The 27,592-nt window shown below is 41.7% G+C and overlaps 1 protein-coding gene across 10 annotated transcripts in view; it reads left to right on the top strand.

Moving 5' to 3' along the window:
- The first annotated feature begins 3,951 nt into the window (after positions 1-3,951).
- The window catches only part of MSLN (mesothelin), a 31,889-nt gene continuing 8,248 nt past the window's right edge, over positions 3,952-27,592 (top strand). The window contains exons 1-21 of one of the 10 annotated variants that reach the window (XM_074279735.1): positions 3,952-4,074; positions 4,855-4,950; positions 10,202-10,230; positions 11,537-11,558; positions 12,857-12,884; positions 13,074-13,158; positions 13,472-13,636; positions 14,428-14,633; positions 14,992-15,083; positions 16,705-16,835; positions 17,530-17,651; positions 18,208-18,376; positions 18,738-18,953; positions 19,041-19,211; positions 19,562-19,711; positions 20,201-20,250; positions 21,929-22,049; positions 23,539-23,624; positions 24,907-25,036; positions 26,338-26,531; positions 26,805-26,895. In XM_074279735.1, the coding sequence (XP_074135836.1) occupies positions 4,881-4,950; positions 10,202-10,230; positions 11,537-11,558; positions 12,857-12,884; positions 13,074-13,158; positions 13,472-13,636; positions 14,428-14,633; positions 14,992-15,083; positions 16,705-16,835; positions 17,530-17,651; positions 18,208-18,376; positions 18,738-18,953; positions 19,041-19,211; positions 19,562-19,711; positions 20,201-20,250; positions 21,929-22,049; positions 23,539-23,624; positions 24,907-25,036; positions 26,338-26,531; positions 26,805-26,895 (2,328 nt within the window). In that variant the 5' untranslated portion in view covers positions 3,952-4,074; positions 4,855-4,880. Of the gene's footprint in view, positions 4,075-4,854; positions 4,955-10,201; positions 10,286-11,536; positions 11,559-12,814; positions 12,885-13,001; positions 13,159-13,471; positions 13,637-14,427; positions 14,634-14,991; positions 15,084-16,704; positions 16,836-17,529; positions 17,652-18,207; positions 18,377-18,737; positions 18,954-19,040; positions 19,212-19,561; positions 19,712-20,200; positions 20,251-21,928; positions 22,050-23,538; positions 23,625-24,906; positions 25,037-26,337; positions 26,532-26,804; positions 26,896-27,592 lie in introns of all 10 variants that reach the window. The other 9 variants (XM_074279734.1, XM_074279738.1, XM_074279740.1 and 6 more) reach the window with 9 other exon arrangements.

The raw sequence follows: 27,592 nt of genomic DNA, 5'->3' as shown, positions 1-27,592 counted from the left end.
TCTTTATTTCTAGTTGAAAATTTTCTTGGCAGCTTCAACCCACTCCTCCAAGTTTACCCCTCAAGGGCTGTGTAGAACAAATCCAGTATCCCTTCTGTAGGATAGCCCTCCATATATTCAAAAACAGATCATGTGTCCATCAATTTTGAGCTTGAAATGGACCAAAAAAGCCTTCCTTTATTTGTGATTTGGGTCTTAATGATCACTCAGCCTGTTCACTAACCCTTTGCCCTGTGAAGGAGCAATTGTGAACAACCAAGTTATTCTGAGTAATATAAATATTCAGATCAAGTGTAACAGAAGATACTATTGACCTTCAAAGAAAGAATTGATGGATAGAAATATGCATAGTATGGTTTTACACATATTTATAAATCTGCCTCACATGCTGGCTTTCTCTAGTACTAGAAGGGAAGGAGGGAGAGATAATTCAGAATTTAAAATGTCATAAAACAAGGAAAAAATTAAAATAAAATTTAAAGTCAGTCAAATAAACATTTATTAAGTACCTATGTGCAAGGAACTGGGCTATGTGCTAAGAATACAAAGAAAGGCAAAAGACAGATGATTAAAATTCATTTTAGCAAAAGAACTCTCATATTCTTCCTCACTCTCTGTTTACATTCCTACATGAGAAGATAATACTTTATCATTATCAGGATAGTTAGGAGGAGTGTACATAGTCAGAGGGTACAGATATGAGTTGACTGAAATGGGATTATATCTAAAAAAAATTGAGACATGAAAAGGAGGGAATACATTAGGAGGAAAAGGAGAGGTAGAATGAGTATAAATTATTTTCCATAAAAGAGATTACAAAAGAGTTTTTACTGTGGAGGGGAAGAATTGATTCAAAGAAAGAATAACATTTACTCAGAGAGAAATCAAGTAGGAGCAAAGACAGATAAAAAGAAGGTATGGTGAGAGAAGGGAGGTTGTATTTGGGGGGAGATGGTCGTCAGCAGTAAAACACTTTTCAGGAGGAACAGGGTCAAAGGATGGAGAAGGATAAACAGGGAAAATAGGATGGAAAAAAAGACACAGTAATCATAAGCGTGAATGTGAATGGGATCCTTAAAATGGAAGTAGACAGCAGAATGGCCTAAAAACCAATATGTTATTTATAATATGTTTATAAGAAACACACTTGAAGGAGCTGGAGTGAAGTAGCTAAAATAAAAAAAGAAGGGGTAGCAATCATGATTTCAGAAAAAGCAAAATAAAAAATAATTATTTAAATTAAATTAATTAAAAGGGATAAACAGGGAAACTACTTTTTGCTAAAAAGTACCTAATATGATTACCATAAATTAATACCCTCCAAGTGGGCTTTTCTGTATGCATTCTGGGTCACCACATGCAGAATTCCACCAAGGCTTTAGAATCTCTTCATGAGGGACAGTCAGGTGGTGCAGTGGATAGAGCACCAGCCCTGAAATCAGGAGGACCCGAGTTCAAATCTGGTCTCAGACACTTAACACTTCCTAGCTGTGTGACCCTAGGCAAGTCACTTAGCCCCAATTGCCAAAAAAAAAAAAAAAAAAAAAAAAAAAAAAAAGAATCTCTTCATGTTAGAAAACTCCTCCTGTAACCTCAAATTCTACATATCTTGTGATCAGCACTATTTACTCTATAAAAATGCTTGTCTTATTTTGCTGGGTTGCTGACCCCTTCAGGGAACTCGGCCTGCCCACTGAGTGCATAAATTTCAAAAAATACCTTTGCTTGGGTTGGAGATTATCTGAGCTTGAATTCAAGTGATTATATTACATTAGGTAAGGACATCTAGATTTGAGATCAAAGAAGCAATTCTCCTTTCAGAGTTGTCCTGAGAATAAAGTATATCATCCAAGAAAAGATATCTTAGGGACCAGATAACTACATGAAACATCTACGAATGTTTAAGTTTTCTTGGTTACTTTGGTGACATATAACTCTCCCCACTCAAAATTAGTCCATTGTGATTGTTCTAAGTAATTTAATTTGTACTTGACTTCATATAATTATGCAATCATGGGATTTGTGAGTAAAACTTTATTGTATTGTTTAAAACCTAGTTCATCTGAAGCAAGCCCTGCTCTTGAATGGACAGACCTATCAGTAGTCAACAATCAGATGAGACAGCTGACCCAAGATTCCAGATGAGGGCTGTGTGTACTGTCAACATTTTTTCCTTCATTTTTTCTCTCTCCTTTATGTACCTAACTAGCAAGACCCCAATTCAAGTGTGTGTTGACTTTTTCCCACTCTGATATTCTTGGCCCCCTCTCTTTTTCTTGTCACAGAAGCCCATTTTTCTCCCAAATGAATTTGGTCCTAGCTCTTTGAGGGGAGAATGATGGAATTCTGATTCTTTCCCCAAGTCCCACAGTAATCATTAGTCATGGGTCTCACTAGAATAATGAGCACGCCAGCATATTCTGTAACCACATCACCAAGTTACCACATGATGATTACCATAAAACATAACACAGAAATCAGCCAATAATAAAGTAGGATAAAATAAGATGCAGAATAAGACACTGGATTGCAGTCCTCAAACCTTTCCCCCAACATGGTGCCTGCACAATTCCCTCTTCTTTTTTGCTGTGAACCTATGATAGTTATAATATTATCAGCATAAATTAATATCCACATGTGGTTTTTTCTGTATGCATTCTGGGTCACCACATGTAGAATTCCACCAAGGCTTTAAGACCTCTTCATGTTAGCAAATTCCTCCCATAATCTCAAAATTTATACATCTTGTGATTTACTCTATAAAAATCTTTGTCTTGCTTTGCTGGATAGCTGACTCCTTCAGGGAACATGGCCATTCACTAAGTGTATAATGTCATCAAAATACCTTTGTTTGTCTTGGAGACTAGCTGAGCTTGAATTCTTTCAGAGATAATGTCCCATAACTGTTACCTCAACACTCCAAGCTACATGACGTGATAGAATGACAGAGCTGGAAGAACCTTTAGAATTGGTGTTCTAAACCTAGAGCCATGAACTTTTTTTTTCCCTTTAAGTGATAACTGTTTCAATATCATTAATATTCTTTGTAATACTGTGCATTTTATTTTATGCATTTAGAAACATGATTCTGTCCATGCATATGATTTGAAAAATAAAAAGATTTAATAAAAATAAATTAAATTAAAAAATGGGGAAAAACATGATTCTGAGAAGGGGAAAATAGACTTCAAGACAGGACACAAAAAACAATACAAAAATATTTTAAAATCCTTACTTTAGGACATCACCATAATAATAATAGCAGATGTTTATATGCACTTTTAAAATTGATAAAATGTTTTATGGGCATCATCTCCTGTAATCCACTTAGTACAGTGCCTTGCACATAGTAGCTGCTTAATAAGTGCTTAGTTATTTGACTGGATCCTGATAACAGACCCGTGAGGCAGATGCTAATATTAGCTATTTTGCCAATAGTTACTGTAGTTTTACTGGTAGTAAATGAAGAGAGGTTGTCAAAAGAGACATTCAGTTAGAATCACAGGACTTCAGAGGAGAGTCAGTTCCTTCCTGGGATAAAGAAAATACAAATAGAATGTTTTTGTTGTTGTTGTTGTTGAAGTAGTTAGTATTAAATGGCTTTTTCAGGACCACACACTAGTAAGTGTCTGAGGCTGGATTTGAACTCTCTTCCTCCTGACTCCAGGGCCAATACTCTATTTCATTTCTGAAGAGGACCGATGGCATCATAGAGTAATAGGATAGAATGAAATCAGAGAGGAAATCAGATCTTAACTTTCTCTCTGCATGCTCCAGTGCCTAAAAGATGGAAGAATTGAGACAGAGAGGAGCAAAGGAGGTAAGTCTCTCTGCACTGGAAGTTCTCCCCTAGTCCAAGTTCTTCAGTCAGCCCAACCCCACCCTGCCCCATTCTCCACCCCCTAACCCGTACTCTCCCTTCCCAGCTGGGGTACAAGGCACCGCTAAGTAGAATTTCCTGCCTTAGGCGGGGCTTTTGGGAGGAGAGGGAGCCACACCTTCTGACTAAGGACTGAAAAAGCAGGTGCAGGGCTGCTGGTCAGGCTCCCAAAGCTCCAGGAGGGAACAGCTCAGGTACGTGGGTAGATTAGCTCCCAGTCCTTCCCATCCCTGGGTTGTTTGTTTTTTTTTCCTGTCTTGCTCCTTTCCCAAATACTTCCAGGGGTTCTCCCTTTCTGGCCCCAATCCCAAACTCTTCCTTTCTCCTCCTGGGGTGCCTTGAATTTTCCTTGATGCAAGAATCCTAATCGGACAGTCTCTGCCTTTTCCATGGCCTGAAACTCCCCCCAATCCCCAATACAAGACATTCTCCTATAGCCCAAATGGGAGGTCCTCTGGAGTGAGTCGTGTCTGCCCCCTCCCAGGGTAGCTAAGTGCTCTCAGAGAGACTCAGGAAAGATGGCTCCATTAATAGATTATCTGTCACAGGTGACTGTTATTGGGTGCAACTGTAGCATTTGGGGGAAGATGTAGGGAAAACTTTGTAAGATAAGGAGCCAAGATTGTGTGGGATGAGGAGTTGTGCTGCTTCTCCCAGATTTCTTGCGGGTATGATGGAGGAGAATGAGAAGAGGTCTGATTAGTGGCTGTTAAAGGTCTGGGTGTCTCCCTCCTTGTTCACTGCCCTTTGCTGGGTATTCAATCACTCTCTCACAGGGCAAGAGTGGGATCCTGTCTGTGCTTCACAGGATCCTTTTTTTCCAGGATGAAGGTAGGATCTAGTCTGGGCTCCATAGAATTCCCCCATTATTCCTTCCAGATCTGCTCTCTGTTCCACTGAATCTCCTTGCTCCTATAGGTCAGATCCTTTCAGTCCCAGAGATCCGATCCTATCTTCTTACTCCCTCCCTATAGATCAGGTGGGCACTGTTCTCTCCCAGATGGCCTCTCCACAAGCAAAGCGCTCCCTCCTCGGTGGTCCAGGGGTCTTCCTCCTCTTCCTGGCATTGGGTGAGTATGGATGGACAGCTGGACAAAGAGGACTGATGGGACACTAACTCAAATTCTTTTTCTTGCTCACCTGAGGACAGGTGTTTTCTTGTCTCAGGAATTCCCTGAGGATCTATTTTCTTTTCCCTGGTCCTTGACCTCAGTAGATTTATGGTCTTGGGGACAAAATCACCCTACTCAATGTCACTCATGAGTAAACTGAGGCGCAGCCAGCCTTTTCCAAATCCACCTAACAAATTTGTGAAGCCTTAAATCTAGATCTTTGTTATTTCAGGTCTGATAATTTCTCTGCATCCTTCTGGAGTTCGGTTTTATTTGTTCATTACCAGCTTTCCTGGATAGAGCCTTAGGAAACCTGGGTTCTGATGCCTGGTTCAGCCATTACTCACTCTGTAACCTTGGAAAAGTGATTTTCCCACTCTGAGGTGGTGATGGGTACTATACCTGTACCTTAGCACTGTTGTGAAAATCCAGAGAAATTAATAGAGGAGAAAGCATAAGGTGATCTTTATTCAGTAGGATCACTAGAAGAACTGAACTCTCTTCTTAGCTCCTTTTTTTTTTACAGTTTTCTCAAGTCCTGGAATGAGGTTCCTTCACACACACCCCCAACCCCCAGCCTCACCACTTCCAGAGTGGGCCAGCCCAGACAGACTATTAAGGACTTGGGCTAGCCCAGCCAAAGTTAGGGACTTGGGAAAATCCTAAATTGAGCACCTAAGTGCCCATAGAGTCAGGGCCCTTCCTTTATTCCCTGAGAGATGTTGGTTAGGAGGCCTGGCAGACTGAAATAAGACTATTGGGATGTCTGACCCAGGCCTTCTGCCCAGCTGAGCATTGAGATCTGGGTTCTAGAAGAATTTGAGTTCAAAGGGAGTCTGAGGACTTGAGAATTAGGTTCATTCCATTCATGCTTCTGCTTGTGGCAGGATCACAGTCAACTTCCCATGATGGATAAGCTGGATGCACTCTCAGCCTCAGAAAATTAGGGGAGGGAGGAGCCTGAGTCATGAAATGGGGAATCACCTTTTTATCCCAATTAGACTTAGATGAAGGGGCTTTAGGAGACCACCTGGCCCTCTGGTTCAACTTCAAATCTGCCTCATATAATCCCCAGCCAGATTTTACCCTGATTGCAAAATCTTGGAAGAGAACTATATTTGAGAATCCTGTGATCTTGGTTCAAGTCACGTTACAGAATCTTAAAGATGGAAGGGGACTTGGAACACAACTAGGCCAACCTATGTCAGGGCAAGAATCTTCAAATTTCAAAAAAGGATTCAAAAAAGCAATCTTTTTTTTTTTGGGGGGGGGGTAGGAGTGGGAAGCAATTGGAATTAAGTGACTTATTCAGGTCACATAGGCACTGAGTATCTAAGACCGGATTTGAGCATGGGTCTTCCTGATTTCAGGACCAGTGCTCTATATACTGTACTACCACAGTGCTTCTAGAAATCTTTTTAAAATTGTATTGGCAGGAAAAAAAATTGTATTGGCAGTTTTGTTCTTAAATCACCTGCATTTCCCCCCTTTATCCCTTTCTTTTCCTTTCCCAGACAACCATTCTATAAAACAACACATTTTAAAGAAAAAAATGGAAGAAAAATCAGGAAAACCAAACAATATGCTGAAAAAAATATGACAATGCATGAAATATTCCACATCTGTAGATTCTCCATCTTGGAGCAGAAGTTTTCTTGACAGAATCCTGGATTAATAAATTATCCAACTTCTGCTTGAATACATTCTGTGATAGGAACTCACTACCTCTAAGCCAAGTCACTTAACCTTTGTTTACTTCTGTTTCCTCATCTGTAAGATGAGAAAGTTAGATGATTCCAAAGGTGCCCTCCAGCTCTAAATCTATAATTCTACGAACCCTTCAAATAATTGAGTACAGTGATTTATTGCCTCCCTTCCCCTCAGCCTTTTCTTCTCTAGGACTAAACATCTATCATATACATTTATATACGAGACATGGATCATATCTGTATGAAAAATTGTCATACTGCTTTGTATTCAGTCTAGGCAATATCACTTATAACTATGTGTAGTCTTGGAAAGAGTACTTTACCTTCCTGAGACTCAGTTTCTCTAGATTTAAATAAAGAAGGTCAGACTAAATAATCTTTAAGGTTCCCTCTAGCTCTGGCTCCCTACATATCTCTAGGCTCTTTTAGAAGGGAGGTAAGGGTAGGGATTGGATTTTGTATCCTCATTGATTCCCTCTTTTATACACCGAATGCTCTTAGATCCCTTTTGCCTCTTACATGTCAGCCACTTGCTCTCTGGTCCCTGTGAGCAGAAGGCTTCAAGTTCCAGGAGGACTGCCTTGCTGGGATTCTTGGAGTGCAGTGTGGTGTAGTAGAGGGAGCCTTGGGTTGGGGGTTTGCAGAGCTCTTCCCTTCACTTGCTGGAAGGTGAGGTTAACAATGTGAGGCTGAAGTAGCGTTTATGGTGTGGGCTATAGACTGTGGGCTAGACCACTAGATGCTTTAGGCTGCCAGGACAGGATAAGGAAGTGGTCTTCTCATAGTCTCAGTCAGACAATATTCCCCACCGTCTTTATTCTCCTGCCCCCTCCATGAGGTATAGGGTCAGTAAAGAGGCTGAATGGGCATTGGGACTCAATACACAATGAAGGGAAGCCTCTATGCTCCCGTCAAGCTCCAGTTTGATGAACACATGGTCTGTTTTGGAGTATATGAAGGGTTGTCATGCAGAAGGGACACTGGACTTGTTCTACAGGGCCCCTAAAGGAAGAACTGAAAGAAATGGGTGGAGACTGACAAGAAAATTTTCAGCTAGAAATGAGGAGACATTTCCCAAGAATTGGAGGTGCATATCATAGTATGGGCTGTCTCAAAAGGCAGGGAGTGCCACATCACTGAGGAGTCTTCAAGTAGAAGATAAACAACTTTTTTTTTAGGCAATTAGGGATGAGTTACTTGCCCAGGGTCTCACAGCTAATAAGTGTCTGAGGTCAAATTTGAGCACAGAGCTAATTCTCTATCCATTGTACCCCCAAGATAGCCATTTCTCAGGGGTTTTGTACAATGGAATTCCTAATAGGATATAGATGAAACTAGATCAAAACAAAACTTCTTAAACTGTGAGTTGTAACCAAATAACTGAATGTGAGGGTCACAAAATTATGTTTTATTTTCAGCAAATATTTGTTTTATATACCTATTTCATATGCCTGTATACCCAGGGTCACATAAGAATTTCTCAGGTAAAAAGGGGTCACTAGTGAAGAAAGTTTAACAGGCCCTGGACTAGATGAAGTTTCAGTTCCCTTCTAGTTCTGAAATACAATAATTCTGTGGCTTGAGTTTTGCTAGAGAAGACTTATCCTGAAGGAATGATATGCTGATAATAGGATGATTTTCACTTTTCTGGTGGAGGAATTGTAAAGTAAGGAGGGTTCCTTGGAATGGGGATGTGGAAATGGGTGACTAGACCCCTCTGACTCCTTTGTGTGTTGGAGGGTTATATCTATAGAGAAACCCACATAGGGTCCTGTCCCAGTCACTCTATGCCCTTTCCCAGGAAACCTCTTCTCCAGAAGAAGATTGGTTCAGATATAATATAGTGTCAGAACCCTGCTCTACATACAGCCTTCCATCACTGCTCTTCCTTCCTTAGTATTCATATTGCTCTGGAAAGTGGGCGTTAGGATCCTGGTCACAAGGCAGTCTCTTCCAGACCAGGACTCTCTGTGCATTTGGGCTCACTAACTCCCTCTCTAAGCAGGTACTTCCTGAGTCCTTCAGTGTTTTATGTAATAACTAGAGCCTGTTCTCTCATCACAAAACTATTCTCTCAGTCAATTGGTATGTATTCCTTAAGTACCTTCTCTGTCCCATACAATGAAAGGGTACTGGTGTACAAATACAAAAGAATGGAAGCATCTCTACCTCAAGGGATTTATTCTAGCAAGGCAGACACAGATATATGTATGTACATGTGTGTATACATGCAACACGAGTATGAACATATGCATATGTGCATATAGGTATATACTTATGTGTATTTGAGTATTCATGTTTATATGCTTATATGTACGCATATATGTATATATACACACACAGAGAGAAAATAAATCAATAGTCAGCAGAAACAAGAATTTATTAACATACTAAGGACTATAATAAATATAAGTGAAAAGAAATACAATCCTCTACCTTAGGGAGCTTACATTCTATTGAAGAAAAATAACATATACAAAAGAGCTGAAAAGTAAGGGGAAGGTACTTACTGGGGACATGGGGGCAAAGTTCAGAAACAAAACTGGAAGAAGAATGGAGGATGGCTGATCTGGGGCCCTTTCTTAAAATGAAGATTTTTGGGAGGAATTCCCAATGGGACAAGAGGTCACAGGGGGAGAGGTGAGTGAGAAGGTGGTTGAGGTAAAGTGGCAAAGTATTGGGTATTAACTAGAAGCAGAATCAACGTAGTTTAAAGAAAATAAAAAAGAAGTGATTTACAAAAGAAGAGAGGCCAAAAGCAGCTGGAGATGGGAGAAAGTGAGAGAAGGCTTCATGTAGAGTGGAGTTCCTGAGCTGAATATTAAAGGAAGAGCGGGTTTCCATGAGGTATGAGGAGTGCATTCCAGGCACAGGGTATGACTAGTTCAAAAGCATGGAGATGGAAGATAGATTTCCTGTGTTCAGAACACAGAGAAGGCCAGTTTGGGAAGGGGAGTAATATCTAATAAGACTGGAAAATTGAGTTAGGAAGAACTTCAAAAGCTAACCAGGCCTGGAGATGCAGTGGAGTTCATCTGATCCTTCCTTTACCACTCCCAGATTCATTTCCCATAACCAACAGCGGCCATCCCTCAGTGCCCATCAGTAGGATGACCTAAGCCCTGGGCCTCTAAAACTTCAGGAGCCCCACAGCTTCTTTTCCTCTGGGTCTTCAATCAAACCCAGCTGCTGACCATTCCTTTGGCAAGGAAGAGTTCTAGAGATGCTGGCACTGTGGAATTCCCTGGAGCAGAATATTAGGAAAGAGGAGGGCATGAAAGGAAGACAAAAGTGCTCAGAGAATAAGGGAGCAAGGGCGTAGGTGTTGACTGTGGTCTCAGGTCTTTGCCCTGCTTATGGGCAAATATGAGTGGACTTGTGAGTGGCTCATGAGTTAGGCAGACCCAGACATAAGTCCAAGTCCAACCTCAGACATAGAGGGAAGCTAGAGCTAAGCTTTTTGTTTTCCTAATAGCCTTATTTCCAATTCTTTCTTCTAGGCTGTACTGCAGCTCCAGGAACCCAACTGGTAAGAAGGCTCTTTTTGATGGAATTAGGTTCTCTTTGGCTAGAGAGGATTCCAGGTCCTTAGAGAAGGAATTTCTAGGCAGTGGACTCCAAAAGGGATTAAAAGGGTGATAAGCCTTTCTCTGTGCAGCTTTTAATTCATTTATTTATTTAGATTTTTTTTTTTGAACTAGGTGAAAGAAGAGATTCTTTGCCTTAATTGCTGCCTAGCCTTAATCACTGAATGGGTGCTGCCTCAGTCAAACAAACATATTAAAGACCTCAGCTTAAAAAGGCTAAGGTCCCTGTTTCATCCAGGGCCATCTCCAGTTGATTTATCTATCATGTCCCAGATGGTTCTGGAGGGGGAAAGGAGGCAGGTGACCTTGCACAGCCCTCCCTCACTTCAATCCAATTTACATGCATGTCATAGGATCATTTCCCTGTTGTCATGGTCCTCTTAGGGAGAACAAAAGACAAACAACAATTTAGTAGGTGAGAGGAGACACCCAAGTACTAATAGACATACTTCCAAAGATCTAAGCAAGAGCAGTATGGTGTATAGTACAGTGGTATTAAACTCAAATAGAAACAATTCATGAGGGCTGCATGTTAACTTAGAAAACCACAAATTAACATTATCTATGTTGTATGGTATTTTAATTTATTTAATTTAATATTTACCAATTACATTTTGATCTGGTTTAGAATAGTGTAGTGGATAGAAAGATACAGAAAACCTGGATTCATATCACATTTCAGATGTTTACTAATTATGTCACTTAACCTCTCGAAGCTCAATGTCCACACCTGTCAAATCAAGTATTTGAGCATCTCAAATCTTTCTTCTAGCTCTGAATTTATGGTTTGTGTATAAAGGGAATATAAAATGCTGTCATATCAATGAACTGGAAGAACCAGAGAATCAATTCACAAGTATTTATTAAGGGCTAACTCTGGATTAAGCACCGGAGATAAAAAAAAAAAAATGAAAGTAAAACAAGCAGTCCCTCTCCTCAAGGAGTTCATAATCTAACTGGGAAAGACAGCATATATAGATATATTTTTTAAAAAGCAGTTCTAGGTATATGGGATAGGAAAGGCACTAGCAGATGGAAGGTGCAGAGTGAGGTAGAAGTTTATGCTGGAGTTTGAGTCTTGAAAGAAACCAGATTTTAAGAGACAGAGGTGAGTAGATTCCAGACAGACGGCACAGCTGGGGCAAAGGTATAGATAGGAAACATTAAGAAGGCCAGTTTGACTGGAGAGTAGGGTATGTATCAGGGAGTAATGTGCTACATGTGCTAATGATATGTTCCCTGTTGCAGTGTACCACAGAATCTGTTGATGGTAAGTCTGCTCCTTTCTGTCCTACTCCTGAAGGCAAGCACTGGGCTTAGAAAACTGCAGCATGACTGCAAAGTTTCAGTTAATAGAGAGAACAAGAAAGAAGCATCTATTCCCAAAGCAATTTGATTTGATTGAATATAAAGCAAACAAATCAAGTGAAAACATCGAGTCCCAGAGGTCATTTCATCCAACTCCTACCTGAAACAGGAATCCCTTCTATAAAATCCTTAGTAAGTGATAATCCAATCTCTGCTTGGAGACCCTACTCCCTGCCTCCAGAGATACCCCATTTTGCTTTTGGATAGTTCTATTTGTTAAGAAAATTGCATGACACTGAAATCTACCCTCTGGTGACATCTACTCATTACTCAGGGGGCAAGCAGAACATAACCTTGTCCCTCTTTCCCAGTACAATGTTTAAGCCTTCTCTTTGTCTTTCTTCCTTCCTCCCTCCCTCCCTTTCCTTCCCTTCCTCTCTCCCTTTTTTCCCCTCCCTCCCTTTTTCTCTCTCCCTCCTCCCTTCCCTCCCTCCTTCCATCCTTCCCTCCCTCCTTCCTTCCCTTCTTTCCTCCCTTTCTTTCTCCCTCCCTCCTTCCCTCCCTTCCTTTCTCCCTTTGGAGGTTAAATAATTTACTCAAAGTCATCTAGGTAGTGCCTAATGGAGCCAGTGTTGGATCCCAAATTTTCTGATTTCAGGTCCAGTGCTTTGTAAATGTGAACTATCTAGAGCACAGGGCAATGGAGCTGTTACTTCCAGTTACAGCAAACTGAGTCTTCTGATTCTTAAACTTCAGCCTGGGTTGTTTCCCTTACTAAATAAAAACATCCTTGCATTTCTGCTTTCATCTTTGAATTTCACAGGGGTATGTTGGTAAATGTTTAACAACAAGCTCTCTGAAAAAAAATGTAAGCACAACACATTTTTAAGTTTAATCTGCCTTGTTTACATTTTCCCCATCATTTTCTGAAGACAATCAACAAAATAAGAAATCAAACTTTGCTCTTTAGTCTTTGTTAATATGAAGTGTAAATGCTCACGCTGAAAATTTAACAATTGGGTTTATGAACTAGTTGGAGCTGCTTCCAGTATACCCTTGCCTATATTTCTTGCCAAGAAGAGTATTCAGTAAAAGCTTTATGTATCAATGCCCCTGACAAAGACAAAAGGCCTTCATTTAATGAATAACTAGCTTTGAGAATAAAAGCATGAACAGAAGCATAATTGATGAATTTGCTCATTTTTCTTTGATGCTGAGGACATTAGCCATTAACATCAACTCCTTTGTGTCTTTGAACAGAAGCCGCTGTCTGTTCCTTGGTGCAGAGGTGAGTGTCTGGCTTTATTCTGGGAGTTCCATTTAGAAAATACAGTCTTGCACTCTAAATTACATGCACTGAACCTCGTGCATTCGCTACCACAGTCTTCTTACTGGGCTGGATCAGGGGAGAGAAGGGTCATGTTGTATGTGGCTATTGGGTGACAGACCTGACTGAAACCTTCCCTTCATTCTGCAGTATCAGTAAAGAGGAAGTCAGGATAGTCTTCAGTGGGAACCATTACCCCTGCCAGCTGACGTTTGCCCAGTATGCCTGCATCCCGGTGAGGATCCAACTTTGCCTGTATGACTGAAATCCTATAGTGATCCAAAAAGCCTCATTATGAACAACCCATTTCAATATCTCTTCCCCTTTTTCCTTCTAGCTTTTCTTTTTTGGCCATAGCCTGGGGTATACTAATAATTCATCATGTGACCTTTTTCTTTCTGCTAAATAAGGTCATTTTGGGGCTGAAATCAGACTTCAATCTGGGGCTAGAGTCAGAGGTCAGTCTGGGGCCAGATTTAGGGTTCATTTTTGAGGTTCCAAGCTGGAGTGCAATTAGAGTGTGAAGCTAAGGGATTTCTTTCCCTCAGAGGTCATGGCTCCAGGTCTGGAACGAAGATTTTCTGACCCTCCTATATCCTTGCCTTATGGCCAGTGGCCTGCCCAGTGCTCTGGACCCTGCATACTCCATCCTGCTCTTCTCCAAAATTGACCTCCTTGTAATTGAGGCTACATTGAAGAAATTTTCCCAGCAGGTAGGTGGCACAGTGGGCTTCAGCCCTTGATGGGCAACCAAGGTCAGCTTTGGTTAGGTTATGTGTCCTCTGTAAAAATACGTGACTCCCTCATCTACTTAAGCCTGAAAGTAAAGAAGCAAAGGAAGATTTTGAAGGCATGGAGGCCCTTCTTCTGCAGGAGGATAGGCTAACATTTCCTTAAGCTTGAAAGCATCTAGGAAAACCTACCTGCAGTAGAAGTCAGTAATTATGTGCTTTTTAAAGATATGTGATTCTAGCCTAGCAATAATTGCTATCCAACCCTTGGATTGCCATTCCATTTTTGCCTCTAATCTCATTTATCTGCATGATAGGAAACAGCTTTATCTAAATCCCTTCCCATCAAGGTGTATGGTATAAACCCCACAATCTCTTAAGAATATTGTCCTTGTCCTACAGCCTCTAGCAATGGTCCCAGGCCCTTGGGTCCCATATGTGTATGCATATGTAATCCTTGGATTCTTAGTTATGGTCATATTGCTCAGTAACCATTGGTTGATAGATTGATTAATCCTTCCTATGTAACCAGGATACCGTCCTGGGAATCAGGAGTCCATCGTACAAGAGTCAGCTCTTTATGATTTTGGAAAAAGTTACTTCTCTTTGGACTTCTCTTTCCTCATCTTTAAAATAGAAATCATAATCAATGTCCTGCCAAGATTTCAGGGTTGTTTTGATGCTTAAATAGAATAAGGGATTTGAGAACACTTTGTAAATCATTCAAATTGGATTTGACATGGTCCTTGTTAAATTTTTTTTTTCTCTTGCAGTCATCCGCTCAAACAGTTCTCTCAGACCAGTGGGCAGCAGTATTGTTCAATGGCCTGTGGATGAGACTGGGGCCAGCTTTCCAGGCCAGGGAAACCCAGGCTACCCGGTCCCAGTTGCTGTCCTGGCTCCAGCCTTTCCTCCTGCACCCTGTAGCCTTTGACTGTCTGACTGCCCAAAACACATCCTGCCAGACTTTCCACAATCTGTAAGTGACCACTGAAAGAGATTTTTGCCTTAGTCAATAAGCTTTCTTCTTGAGAATTCTGCTCCTACCTTAGACAGAAGTAGGACTGATAAAGAGTCGTTATAGGGAGATAAATGGATATAAGGAAAACCCACCTAGCAATAAATGCTATCCAACTGTGGGATTGGCAGCACTGAAGTGCAGAGAATGGGATGAGCTTCTAGTCACTGGGTATGTTCAAGCAGAGGACAGGTGACCCCCTTTCAAGGATGCTAAGGAAGGGATTTCTATACTTTGTAAGAGTTTGAACCAGATGGCCCCTAAGGTCCCTTGCAGCTCTTAGAATTCACTAGTAAGTTTGACTTGCTCTTCTCCCTAGCATCTCAGCCCTGAATGACATCTACTCAAGCCTGGAAGTGGAGAAGCAGAGGAAGATTTTTGAAGGCATGGAGTCCTTCCTTCTGCAGGAGGGTAGGCTCACATTTCCTTAAATCAGAAAGCACCTGGGAAAACCTGCTTGGGACAAGGCTGGAACTTTATAATCCCAAAGAGAGAAGTCAGTAATCATGCATTTTTAAAGGTGTGCCTCTAGGAAGTCTTTTATTCTTTATAGGTCTCAATTTTCCTCTCCTATAAAATAAAGAGATTGAACTACATGACCTCTAAATTCCCTTTGAATCCTGAAGTTCTAGATATATTCCAGGTACTATCCTTTATTAAGTATGGCATAATGAGAGTATGAGACTAGAAATTAAGGGACTCTGAGTTGCTAGATGGCTTGATGGGTATAAGACTAAGCCTGGAACCAGGAAAATCAGGAAGATCTGAGTTCAATTCCAGCTGCCGGGCAAGTCACTTAACTTTGCTTGCCTTAATCCACTGGAGAAGGAATAGTACCTGGAATATATCTAGAATTTCAGGGTTCAAAGGGAATTTAGAGGTCATGTAGTTCAATCTCTTTATTTTATAGGAGAGGAAAATTGAGACCTACTCCCCTATGCTTGCTAAGAAAACTGCATGGTCATTATGGTCCATGGGGTTACAAAGTCAGACATTACTGAACACAAGCAGGACTGTCTCCAGTTGTCCTGATCTATATCTGGCCACTGGATCCAGATGGCTCTGGAAGGGAAAGTGAGGCAGGTGACCTTGCACAGCCCTCCCTCATTTGTCCAATTCACTCGCATTACTCCCTCATGGTCCTCTTTGAGAACGTAAGGACAAACACTAACAATATTAGTGAATAACAAAATTCTCACAGCATCTTTAGAAAAGTTAATCTCAGTTACTTTACCCAGCAATAATAATAGTAATAAATAATATAAATATCTAATAATACAGTCAGAGTTGATATCTACCAGAGGGAACAGATAATTAGCAAACCAAGTTCTTATTTTCAAATACAATTCCTTCCCTCTTCTTCTCCTTAAGGAATTCTGGGTCCTTTGTAGACATTTGCAAATAATATATTTGCATTTCTAATGTATTTGGATTTCATAGACATTTGATTTTACAAATATTTGAGTAAAACAGTGCCATTGACTAAAGAAAGAGAACTTACTTAAATGAGGGGTTAACTTTGAGCCTAGAGGAGTAAACAGAAGCATAATAAATGATCTTCAATTGTTTTCCCTTTCTTTGGCCATTAGCTGGCAATCGATTTGTCCTTAACCATAAGATATTAAATAAAACGTACCATCTTCTATATAATATTAGCACTTTATAAAGTCCAAAGTATTTACCTTATCAGAATTCATTCTACAAATGAAGAGACAGAAATTTCTTGCCCAAGTTCATGTAATTATTAAGTGTCAAAGCTGGGTCTAGAATCCAGATTTCCCAGCTTCAAGTTCAGGTTTCTTTTCACCAGTCCCATTGACTTCATCCCTGGGTATGCAGGAGACACCACTGGCCCTGCTCTGCTTTACTTCCATGATGTATTGAGTATTGTGGTGACAGCTTATACTGAAGCTTCCTTCTTTTTTGACTAAAGGCAATGTCTGAGAGCAGAGTTGGGCTATGGCGGGATGGGAAGGAAGGGAGGAGGATGGACGCCTCATACCTAGGCCTTCTCTGCCTCCTTGTATTTCAGACTCTGGCTCCCACTGCCAGGGTGAGGCTGTGCCAGGCCTAAATTCATCATCCTGGTTGGCCAATTATCTGGGCTTCTTCCTGGAACGTGCCACTGTAGAGGAACTCAAGAGATTGGTAGATGAACCCAAGGTAGGTGGAGGATGTTCTGGCACTAAGGTGTCCCCAGGTGAGTCTGCAGATCATAAAATGAGTCTATGAGCTCCTTTCTCATCTACCTCCTACCAAGGCCATTCCTCCTACTCTGGATTCCAGAGTGTAGGACAATGTCTGACATATGGATATGGTAAACACTTAATAAATGCCTGTTGGCTGACTATCCATTGAGACCTGCCTTTTTTTCAAAAGCCAGTGAGCACCAGCCAAAGGCTCTCTCCAGAGAGAAGGAGAGGGAGAAGAAGAGAAGGGGACAGAGGGAGGGAGGGAGAATGCGCGATCTGTTTTCAGACACGATCAGTTCCTTTTCTGGGTATGGAAGGCTTGTTCATCCTAAGTCCTTGAGAGTAATCATGGATCATTGTACTGCTGAGAATAGCAAAGTCATTTACAGCCGGTCATTCCAGTACGTTGCTATTGCTTTGTACACAGTCCATTTCACTTTGTTTGAATTCATGGAGGACTTTCCAGGCTGTTTTTTTCTGGGGGCATCCTGCTCATTATTTTCCACAGAACAATAATCCTCTGTCACAATCACACACCATACTTTATTAAGCCATTCCCCGATGGATGGGCATCCCCTCAATTTCCAATTTTTTGCCCTGAGAAGAGCTGCTACTTCATTTGTCTTTCTTTATCCATGAGTTACTTTTCTCCTTCTCTTTCTCAGCTCCAGATATTGGCAAGAGACCCTGCTGCCCTCCGCCTGGTCAGCCAGCTGCACCTGATGCCAGAGCTAGCCAGGTTTTACACAGCTCTACTCACCTCCCCACCGAGCCTCAACCTCTCTAGGTGAGACGGCTTTCCCTTGCTTCTCTATTAGCGCCTTCATCCCTGGTCACTCTGGAGTGGGATAAATTGAGGAAAGGACCATGATATGTGAAGTTCTGAGTTTCTCTCCTTGATTCCCAAGGAGAAGGCCTGTTGTAGAATCCTGTATGGCCTTCAAAAAATCCGTAGGTTCTTCCCCTAAGGTGTTGTGGAAAATTAAAAGAATAAATAGGCTTCTCCCTGGGTCACTGAAGATATATAGCCTTTCTGGGCCAAGGATCATTGGTATCTCCTCGATTTTCCTTTAAAACACCATCTTCTGCATGAAGCCTTCTCTGACCTTCCCAGTAGCCTTCTTTCCAAACTACCTTATGTTTAGCTACTTTGTATATGTTTGAGTTTATTTATATTTATGCTGAATATATTTTTACATGTACTTATCATTTCTTCCATTAGCACTAACTCATAGAGAACAGAATTGTTTGATTCTTTGTATTTGCATCCCCAGGGCACTGACACAGTGCCATAAGAAGACCCTTAAAAATGCATTTGCCTGATTAGTTGATTCTCTCACTAGGATCCCAGACAACCTCATCTGTTACCTCAGTCCAGAGGCCTTGAGAAACACAAAGGTTGAAGATGCCCTGGCCCTGGCCCAGAGACTCAGTAAGGTTTGCTTTGACCCCCGTCTGCAGCTTGATGGAAACAAGTCAGTTCCTGAACCACCATCTTGGGAAGCTAAACAGGTAATGAGTGCCCTGAGGACTGTGTTTTCCTTAGGTGACCAGCCAGGGAGGATGAATTTTCCTCTCTCCCTGGACTTGACCACTCCCAAATTAGGTAACTTAGGCAAAAGGTCTGACAAAGTTTAAAGCTCTAGATAAATGTCAATTATTGTTGTCCATGATCATGCTGATGGTATTATCACCTTCATGCCTGTATTCAAAAAGCAGCCCAGTGGTTTAGGATTATTTCATTATTTTCTTAATTAATCGAGACAGTTCTGGTGATTTTCAGATATTTACCTGCCCCAGGTGTGTCTGTGTTGGGGATATCAAGGTTCAAGGCCTCAGTCCTGTGCCTTAGTTAAGACTTGATCTCTTACAGGTGGCATCTGGGCTGCTGAGTAGCTTTGGGAACTTTTCAGAGGCCATCCTGCGCAGACTGGGTCAAACAGCTGTGGGGCTATCAGTGCCACAGATTGAGGGGAAAATCGGTGGCCAGGACCTGGTGGCTGCTCTGCCCACCCTGGCCCAGGTGAAGGGCTGGAGCACCGGGCAGGCCCGTGCCCTCATTCAAAAGCTCTTGGACTCTGGCTATGAGGTAACTGGGCCTAAAGTACAAAGGAAGAAAAAAGGGCAGGTAGCACGGGGCCTGTGATGCTATTTTTATCTGTCTCCCCCCATGTAGGTCTTAAATGTCCAGAGTCTAACAGCTCTGGGAAGCCTGGTGGCGGGCCTCAGTAGCACTTTGCTCCAGAGCCTGCCCCCAGATGTAGTCCTGGAAGCTGTGAAAAAGCCAGAATTTGCTCAGCATCTTACCCACATCCCAGCCATGCTGAAAACGGCATTTGTGGAACAGGTGAGGCTCAGGCCCTGACAGCTGTAAGAGCTGTTATTTCTACTTTTACTGAAAACATAGGATGCCTGTAACAAAGAATATGGGACACAGAATACAGACTAGAATAGTAGGCTATAGAATATAGCTACCAGCTGTAGAATAGTAGTCTATGGAATAGTAGGCTATAGAATATAACTCTGTAGGCTATGGAGGAGATCTAGGCCATTTGAAAAATGAAGACCAGAAGGCAGTAATGATTTTGTCCAAGCTATTGAGGCAGAGCCTGAACTAGAGCTCAGGTGTCCATAAAGCTCCAGCTCCAGCATCCCGCGCTCTGTCTGGCTTCTTCCCTTCTTGTGCTCTCTCATTAGCTGGCCTTGGCTGTCCCGAGCCCCACTGCCCTGGTGCGGGCCGTGCCAGACACACTCACCAGTGGGATACCCAGTGCAATGCTGGTCTTCAGCTCTGGTGACCACCCCAGATTGGATGACCTCAACAGCCAAAAGTGGACCCAAGTACAGGTGATGCATCTGGACCTCATCTACCTTCATCTCCCCTGGACTTCTTGGCTCTTTAAAACTGGCTCATGGGAAATTATCTGAGGTCCTGGAGCCTACTCTGCTGCATTTTCTCTATGGTGATCTGGAGTCTCCAGAAGAGTTAGGAGGGGGATATGAGATATATTCTGAAGACACTGGTGGAATTATCTCACTTTTTAAAAGGGAAGCAACTGTTTAATAAGCACTTTTCAGCATCTCTTTATTCCCTATCACCTATGTCTCAATGAAATACCTTCCAAAACCCATCAATACTATCCTATCCCCAGAAGCACTGAATAGTGACATCCTAAGGATTTGTCTGGCCAGTTTTCCCGAAGTTGCCCAACATTGTGAATTGAATCCCACTTTGGGAGAGGGGGACTCATTTGTCGAAAAGATAGCGTTCCAGGTGGGGGGGCAGGGGGAGAGGATGGAGCATTTTGCTACGAGAAACTTTTCCTATTTCCCCAGGCAGCCATGTTTTTCGATGAAGTGATAAAGAATGTGTCTGACTTTAATAGGTGAGTTCCCCATTCTCCCTAGGTTCTGGCCATGGCCTTGGGAGTCCCTGATAGGTGCTTATGAATTATTTGTTCTGCTCAAAAATGGAGGTTATTAGTATCAAATGAATGAGGGAAATGTTATTATGGTGAACATTGCTATCATCAGGTCTCACTATTTTGGCAGATGTGTCTATCTTATAAACTCATTCCCACCTTGGCTCTTGCCAACTTTCCCCCTAATCCAAACCCCTGGAATTCCCTCTTCCCCTTTCTTTTTCTGTGAGATTTCATCAATCACAAGTTTAAGCCACAAAAAATTCAGAGTTCTTCACTGGGCAAACAAAGATGGAAAACACACACACACACAATACACACACAGACACACACATACACCCCCCCCCTGGATGCAGCCCTTTTCTACCCTTCCTCCAGGTCATCCTCTCACTTTTCTACATATGTGTTCCATCATCCCAGCCAGTGTGTGAGCTCTTCTCAGCCAGGACTGGCCTTACACCTGGATCTCTTCCTCCTCCATTTCTTCTCAGCCCATCAGCTCCTCAAAGGCAGGGTCACAGACAACATAGAAAACAACGAACGAAGTAGGATCCTGAATTTGCAGCCGGAAGATGTCAGTGTGAATCCTTGCTCTGTTATTATCCTACCTATGAAACAGCTTGGCCAAAGTTCCTCTGGATCTCGGTTCCTTCACTGAGGAACACCTGGGCTGTTGTGAGAATCCAGTGAGATTTCATGTGTGCATGTATGCACAACAGGCACCTACACATGTGTTCTAGGTATACTCATAACACATGTGCCTATATACTGATGCATGTGTATACACATATAGTCCTTTATAAGCCTTAAAGCTGTCTCTATGTTAGCTACAAAACGAGAGGGCTTGGATTAGATGTCTTTATTTAGGATGAATTAGATTAGAAAAGTCTTCCCAGCTCCCAATCCCCTTTCTGTCTCCTTTTCTCCTCCCACTGCCCACCTCTCTTAGGTCAGAGTCCCAAGCCTCTTGAAATCCCTTGTCCCTTGTTTCTCCTCTTGCCCCATGTACCCAGAACCAAGATAAACATGTAGTAGAGTTGGATTGAGTTGAAATGCCATATTCCAGTCAGAGGCTTGCTTTCCTGGATCCTCAGGCACATAAGGGAGCTCACTATTACAAAAGTCATTACAGATACACCTTCTAATTATAGTCACAGATTTGGAGCTGGAAGAGCCCAGAAGTTATCTGGTCCAACTTGTTCATTTTACAGATGAAGAAACTGAGACCCAGGAACATTAAATAACTGCAGAAGTGTCAGAGGCAAGATTTGAACCAGGTTTTCTGACTCCCAAGACCAAAGTAGTCTTTCTGCTATACTAGGAGACCACCCTCTATTGAAAATTTTTTTTAAAATGACAAACAAATTTGTTTTTCAGACTGAGTGCATATTTGTTACAAGGAATTTATTTTTATTTATTTATTTTTTCCAAAAGTTTGCAGGAATAGGAGAGAGAGAAAACAGATTTCTGTTACTTAAAAAAATAAAAATTTTATTTAAAAAGTCATCACTAATTAATAATTATTGATTGTCGAGACATTATGAAAGATGCCCAATAGGAGTGTTTGCTCCTTGTGATATAGCTGGTACTTGTCCTGGACCAGATGCAGTTCAGACTGACCCAACCTCTTCTCCCTTTCCAGCCTCTCCCCCTATATTTTACATGGTTTCACATGCGCATCAGCCTCTAGCTTGAACGTGGAGCAAGTGCGACAGCTAGCCATGATCATGAAAAAGAAGAATGTCACATTGGAGGCAGAGCAGGTCAGTGGGCTTTATCCATCTGTCTCTCTGTCTGTCTGTCTGGAGGTCGGAGTGGGGATGGTAGATAGTGGAAAAAAAAACCTGCTGACCAAATGGACCACCTTTCTCAGTACATCCTCAATAGACCTCAAACCAGACAAAATTGGGAAGCAGATCAAGCTGGTATTGGCTCTGTCTGTTGTATCTCTCCTCCCGGTACAGCTTGACAGGCTTGGACAGTGCCATTCCTGGCCTTTCCACAAGGTCTTGATCTCTGCTAGGGCTAATAATAGCTATCATTCATAAAAAAAACAAACAAACAAAAAAAAAAAAAACCCAACAACTTCATTTTATCTTCCGCACAGCCCTGGAACATTGGTGCCATTAATATCCCCATTTTACAGTGGAAGAAACTGAGGCACAGAGAACTTAAGTAATTTGCCCAGGGTTACATAGGTAGTAAACAGCTGAGGGAGGATTTGAACTCAGGATGTCTTAACTCCAGGTATAATGCTTGGGTATAATTCAAGCCAACACTATCCCTTGAATTTATTTCTTGGATGAGAGAATCAAAGACAACTACGTGACACTAGTGGACAGAGTATTGGCCTCGGAGTCAGGATTCAAGACTCAAAAGGATTCAAGACTCAAAATTCCTGATTCCAGGATATAATTGTTGTTGTATGACTTCCATCAAGTCATTTAACCTGCTGGTTAGAAGTGTCAACTATTGGCCAGGCTGCATGCTTTCAAAGCAATATTTTTCAGTGCTCCCTGAACTAGAATAAATTGTAATGTTTAATAAAAAAGTAAGAAAAAAAAATAATAGAACACAGATTATAATTATAATTATTATTTTTTTCCTTGAGGCACTTGGGGTTAAATGACTTGCCCAGGGTCACAGAGCTAGGAAGTATTAAATGTCTGAGATCAGATTTGAACTCAGGTTTTCCTGACTTCAGGACTGGTGCTCTATCCACTGTGGCACCTAGCTGCTCCCTGTTCTATTGTTCTTTATGTGATTATGTTAGTTAATGTTAATATGTAGTTTTTTTTATAATAATAGCTTTTTATTTTTAAAATACATGCAAAATAGTTTTCAACATTCACCCTTGCAAAACCTTGTGTTTCAAATTTTTCTCCCTCCCTTTCGTCATTCCCCTCCCTCAGACAGCAAATAATTCAATATAGGCTAAACATGTGCAATTCTTCTAAACATAATATATACTTTTCTAAGGCAATATGCAGCTTCAAGGCCCCCATACTTTATTTACTGGCCTTTTCTATCTGACTTGATATCACTACCCAAGGCTACTTTCTAGGAGTCTAAATTGCATTATTATTATTAATACAATTAACATATAAACTGATGACATGAGAACTGAACCTGCCATGCCTTAGCCTCATAGAGTAAAGCTCTGTTGAGAGGATTTCAGCCCTGAGAAAGAGATATTGGGGCAACCTCAGATGATTCACAGAGTCTCAAGTAGAAACTTTACTCTCTCTGCAGTTGAGCTGTTTGGCCAAGAAAGTCACTGAAGATGGAATTCCTGAGGACCTGGATAAGTACCCCAGGGACATAGTGCTATTTCTAAGGTGAGATGGACTCATAGAGGGGCAAAATTGAGAATAACCTTGGAATCTATTTATTCCATTTTATGTAAAGTAAAATTGAGGCTCAAAGTCACTTGTGCCATATCACGCCACAACATTTGAACTCCAGACTTCCTGGTTTCCCAGTTTAGCATATTCAGCAAGCATTTATTAAATGCTTATCGTATGTGAGATATGGCACTAGGTGGTGAGAATAAAGACGCAAATGAAAAAACAAACACTGCCTCCAAAGTATTTAAATTTCAGGGCTGTTTCTATCGAAGCTTGCACCCTGAGATAATGAGGACACAGCATTAGACATGAGTGTTATGTGTCAGAAATCCAAAGTACCCCAGGCCATATTCAGTTTCCTCCCCTAGGATAGTTGGATTACATGATTTCTAAGACCCTTTCCAGCTCTAAGATCTTATGGATCTGCCACATTAGCGTGGTTCCTCTCATAAGGAGTGGGTGCTACCTTGCCTCCCCCTCCCTCACCCAATTATCTACCCAAAGTTCCACAGACACTAATGTATTGCCATGGATGATTCCTACCAACACTGAGGAAAGGGGCATTTTCTCTGGCTTGGTGGGTACCACTCCAAGCTTAGGGCTATATAGACCATTTGTGACCTGGTCACATCATAAGAGTGACATAGACAGACTAGAATGTGGTTAAAAAAAGGCAGTCAGGATGTTGAGAAGACTTAAGGACCATGACAGCTGAGTTTTTGGTCAAGTCCAGCACTATTGTGGGGATCTTTTAATTGGGAGAAGAGAAGACTCGGGGGAAAACACAATATTCTGTCTTTTACCATATTAAGAACAGTGGAAGCTTGTTTTATGGGATTTGAAGCTGAGGTGAGGGATTGAGGAGCACTAGGCCTGGTGGAATTAGGAAGAAGCCAATTTGGACAATATTAGATTGTAAGCCCTGTGAAGGCACGGATTGTCTTTTGCCTCTTTTTGTATTCCTCACCCTTAGTACAGTGCCTGGCATATAGTAGACTCTTAATAAATTGTTTTTTGATTGATTGATGATATCCCAACAATGAAATGGACTGTTTTTGAAATGTCACAAACTTCCCATCTATGAAAAAGAAGAAATTTGAGAAGAAATTGAAGGATCGATCTACCTGTCATGAACATTATTATAGAGAGAGAGCAAGCATATCATGGGAGATTAGCTTAGGTATCCTGGGAGTTTCCTTCCTGCTTTGAGCATCTATGGTTCTGTGAAATTCTCCAGGAGGTGTTATGAGAATATGCTTTTGATTCCTTTCAGCCTTTCTACCTATACAAAGACTGGAGACTGCAAACATTTCTTCATTCGGGTGGGAGAGTCCAACCTGGATGTTCTCCAGAAAGATTCGCCCCTGAGATCAAAACTGCTTTCGGAGGCCCTGACTTGTCTGGTAAGGAGCTTAGAGTTTGGAGTGGGGAAAAGTGGGAGAGCTTGGGAGGAATGTAAGGAAGGCCAGGGAAAGTTGGGCCAATACTCCAGCTACTTATTGGTCAGAGCCAACTCTGTAGATTATCTTGCCATTTGGCAAACTATATCCCTGATGATGCTTTAGACTTTGCATTTGACAGGGTGCTGAGGAGGCTGGCCTTGAAGATGGTCTAGGAATGGAAAGGGAAAAGGCTAAAACACCTGTTGAGATGGTGGTGGGGAAAGAACACTGGGCTTGGAATGTCTGCTCTATTAATTACTTATGGCATGACTCTAGGCAAGTTGCCTCAGTTCTTCTGTAAAGACAATATAATACTTATTTTACCTACTTCTAAGAAATGTTATAGAAATGTGAGCTATCTTTCTCTCTTTTATTCTTCAGAAAGCAGGGAAGGAAAGATTCAGACTCAAGAGTAATTTTTAAAAAGGGGACTGAGGGAGGGAACCCGGAAATTGAAAGTGCTGATTTTTAGTTATGTGTCCTGCATAGCAATAATACTATGTAACTTATAACCAAAGCCAAGCCACTAAACATTCTTCAGACATAATTTCTTGACCTGCCAAATGAGGATGTTGGATTAGAAAGTTTTTAAAGTCCCTGATAGCTATGATAGATGCTAGCCATTATAGTAATACAGCCTATTTATGGGGCCCTGTGAGGTTTGCAAAGTGACATAAACATTGGCTCAATTGATCTTTGCAGCAGCCCAGAATAAGTGCTATGGTTATTCCCATGTTACAGATGAGGAAACTGAAGCTCGAAATTTTGCTTAATTTTCTGAGTCCCTTGTTCTTTTCCCTATAGCACATTACCTCTCCAATAATCGCTGGTACGGACACAAAGACTCAGAAGTTTTAGATTGGGTGTACCTTCCTTAGAACAGAGTTGGATGCCTATAGATATATATGTTAAGAAATATTTCTTATATTTCCAATGTGAGAAAACTGTTTTCTGGATGGATTACAAATAATTATTTGGTAATGAGCTAAATTGAAAACAATATAAAAAAGGCCTAAAACATAAGCTGGATATTAATAAATGGGTTAATTTTTAAGACCCTTGGGGCCTTGCCTGGATTCTGTTCCAGAGAGATGGACACTTGCCCAGGGACAGGAAAAAATTAGCCAGGAAACTGTCCCCAGCTGTCAAGAACTTGGGTGGGAGAGTGAGGATATAAAATAGTGGGATCCTGGATTTGCTTTGGCAGGGATTCTAGATTTCAGGGATTGGGCCAGGCTGAGAAGGCTGGGTTGCTATCACAGGGCATTTTGGGCACCCACATCAGCAAGGAAGACATTCGTATCCTGGGCCAGCTGGCCTGTGACCTGGATGGACGCTATATAAACAACTCTGCAGAAGTGCTATTGCCTCGGTTGGAACAGTGCGGGGGTCCCTTCAGTCTTGATCAGAAGGAGGCCGCCAACCTGGCCCTATACTCTGGTGCTTCTCCCTATGGGTAAGGAGCTCCTTCAGAGCCTGTGGAAGTGTGAATGGGAGGGTCTCTGTGTGTACTTGGGGTGCACCAACAGGAGCATGCACGTGAAAACATATATAAGTGAGCATGTATGTGTATATATATATGTATATATGTGATCTTACTCCTGTCTTCCTGAGGGAATTTTTGTTTGCTTCTAGCTCAAGGGGGAGGTAGCTGGGCCTGAGCTAGGCTAAGTCAGAGCCTCTCTCAGTCACAAATATTCTTTTGACTTCTACTTGTTCATCTGTGCAGCCCCCCCTCCAGATGGTCAGTATCTACCCTGAACGCTCTTCGGGGGCTGCTACCAGTTTTTGACAGGCGTATCATCCGCAACATCCCTCAGGTGAGCTCCTTACCAGGAGAAGAAAGGAGAAAAATAATCTTGATCACAGACAAGTGATGGAGGTGATGGAGGAAAGGTGGATGGGTGGCGGAACCAGGATCCGGATATATAAGAAGATTATATGAATCTCTGAGGAGTGGAGCAGAAGCCTCAGACTACATGGACACATTAAATGGCATGAAAGTTGATGCCTGAAATTCTGCCATTAGAGCTTTCTTCCTTTGGTTAAAGGTCCTGAGGTCTATGAGAATAACCATCTGTCATTTTTCAGTCTTTGATTTCTCAGTATGAAATAAAATCTAAGAGTAGTTCCTAACGGAGATGAATGGGAAAGGGTCCAGAAGAAGCCCCTTGGAGGGAAAAAACAAACTTTATTGAATTCCTCACCTTCCTGCCTCTCCCCACCCTTTACACTATTGCTGCCTTCCCAACCCTCCCATCCTTTTTCTCTTTTTCTGCAATTGGGGTTAAGTGACTTGCTCAGGGTCAAACATCAAATGAATGTTAAGTGTTTGAGGTTAGATTTGAATTCAGGTCCTCTTGACTTCAGGATCAGCTCTCTATCCACTGCACCAGCTAGTTGTCCCTATCCCCATACTCTAACAAAAAAAAAACAAAAAAACACAAAACTTTACCTCTAAATGGTACAGTCTTCACTTAACCAAGGGCTTTTCATTTTATGAAGATCCTAGGGTCA

The sequence above is a fragment of the Sminthopsis crassicaudata genome, chromosome 1 (assembly GCF_048593235.1).
Source record: "Sminthopsis crassicaudata isolate SCR6 chromosome 1, ASM4859323v1, whole genome shotgun sequence".
NCBI lineage: Eukaryota > Metazoa > Chordata > Mammalia > Dasyuromorphia > Dasyuridae > Sminthopsis > Sminthopsis crassicaudata.
Note: the sequence above shows the minus strand (reverse complement) of the source record. Positions and strands in the feature narration are given on the sequence as shown.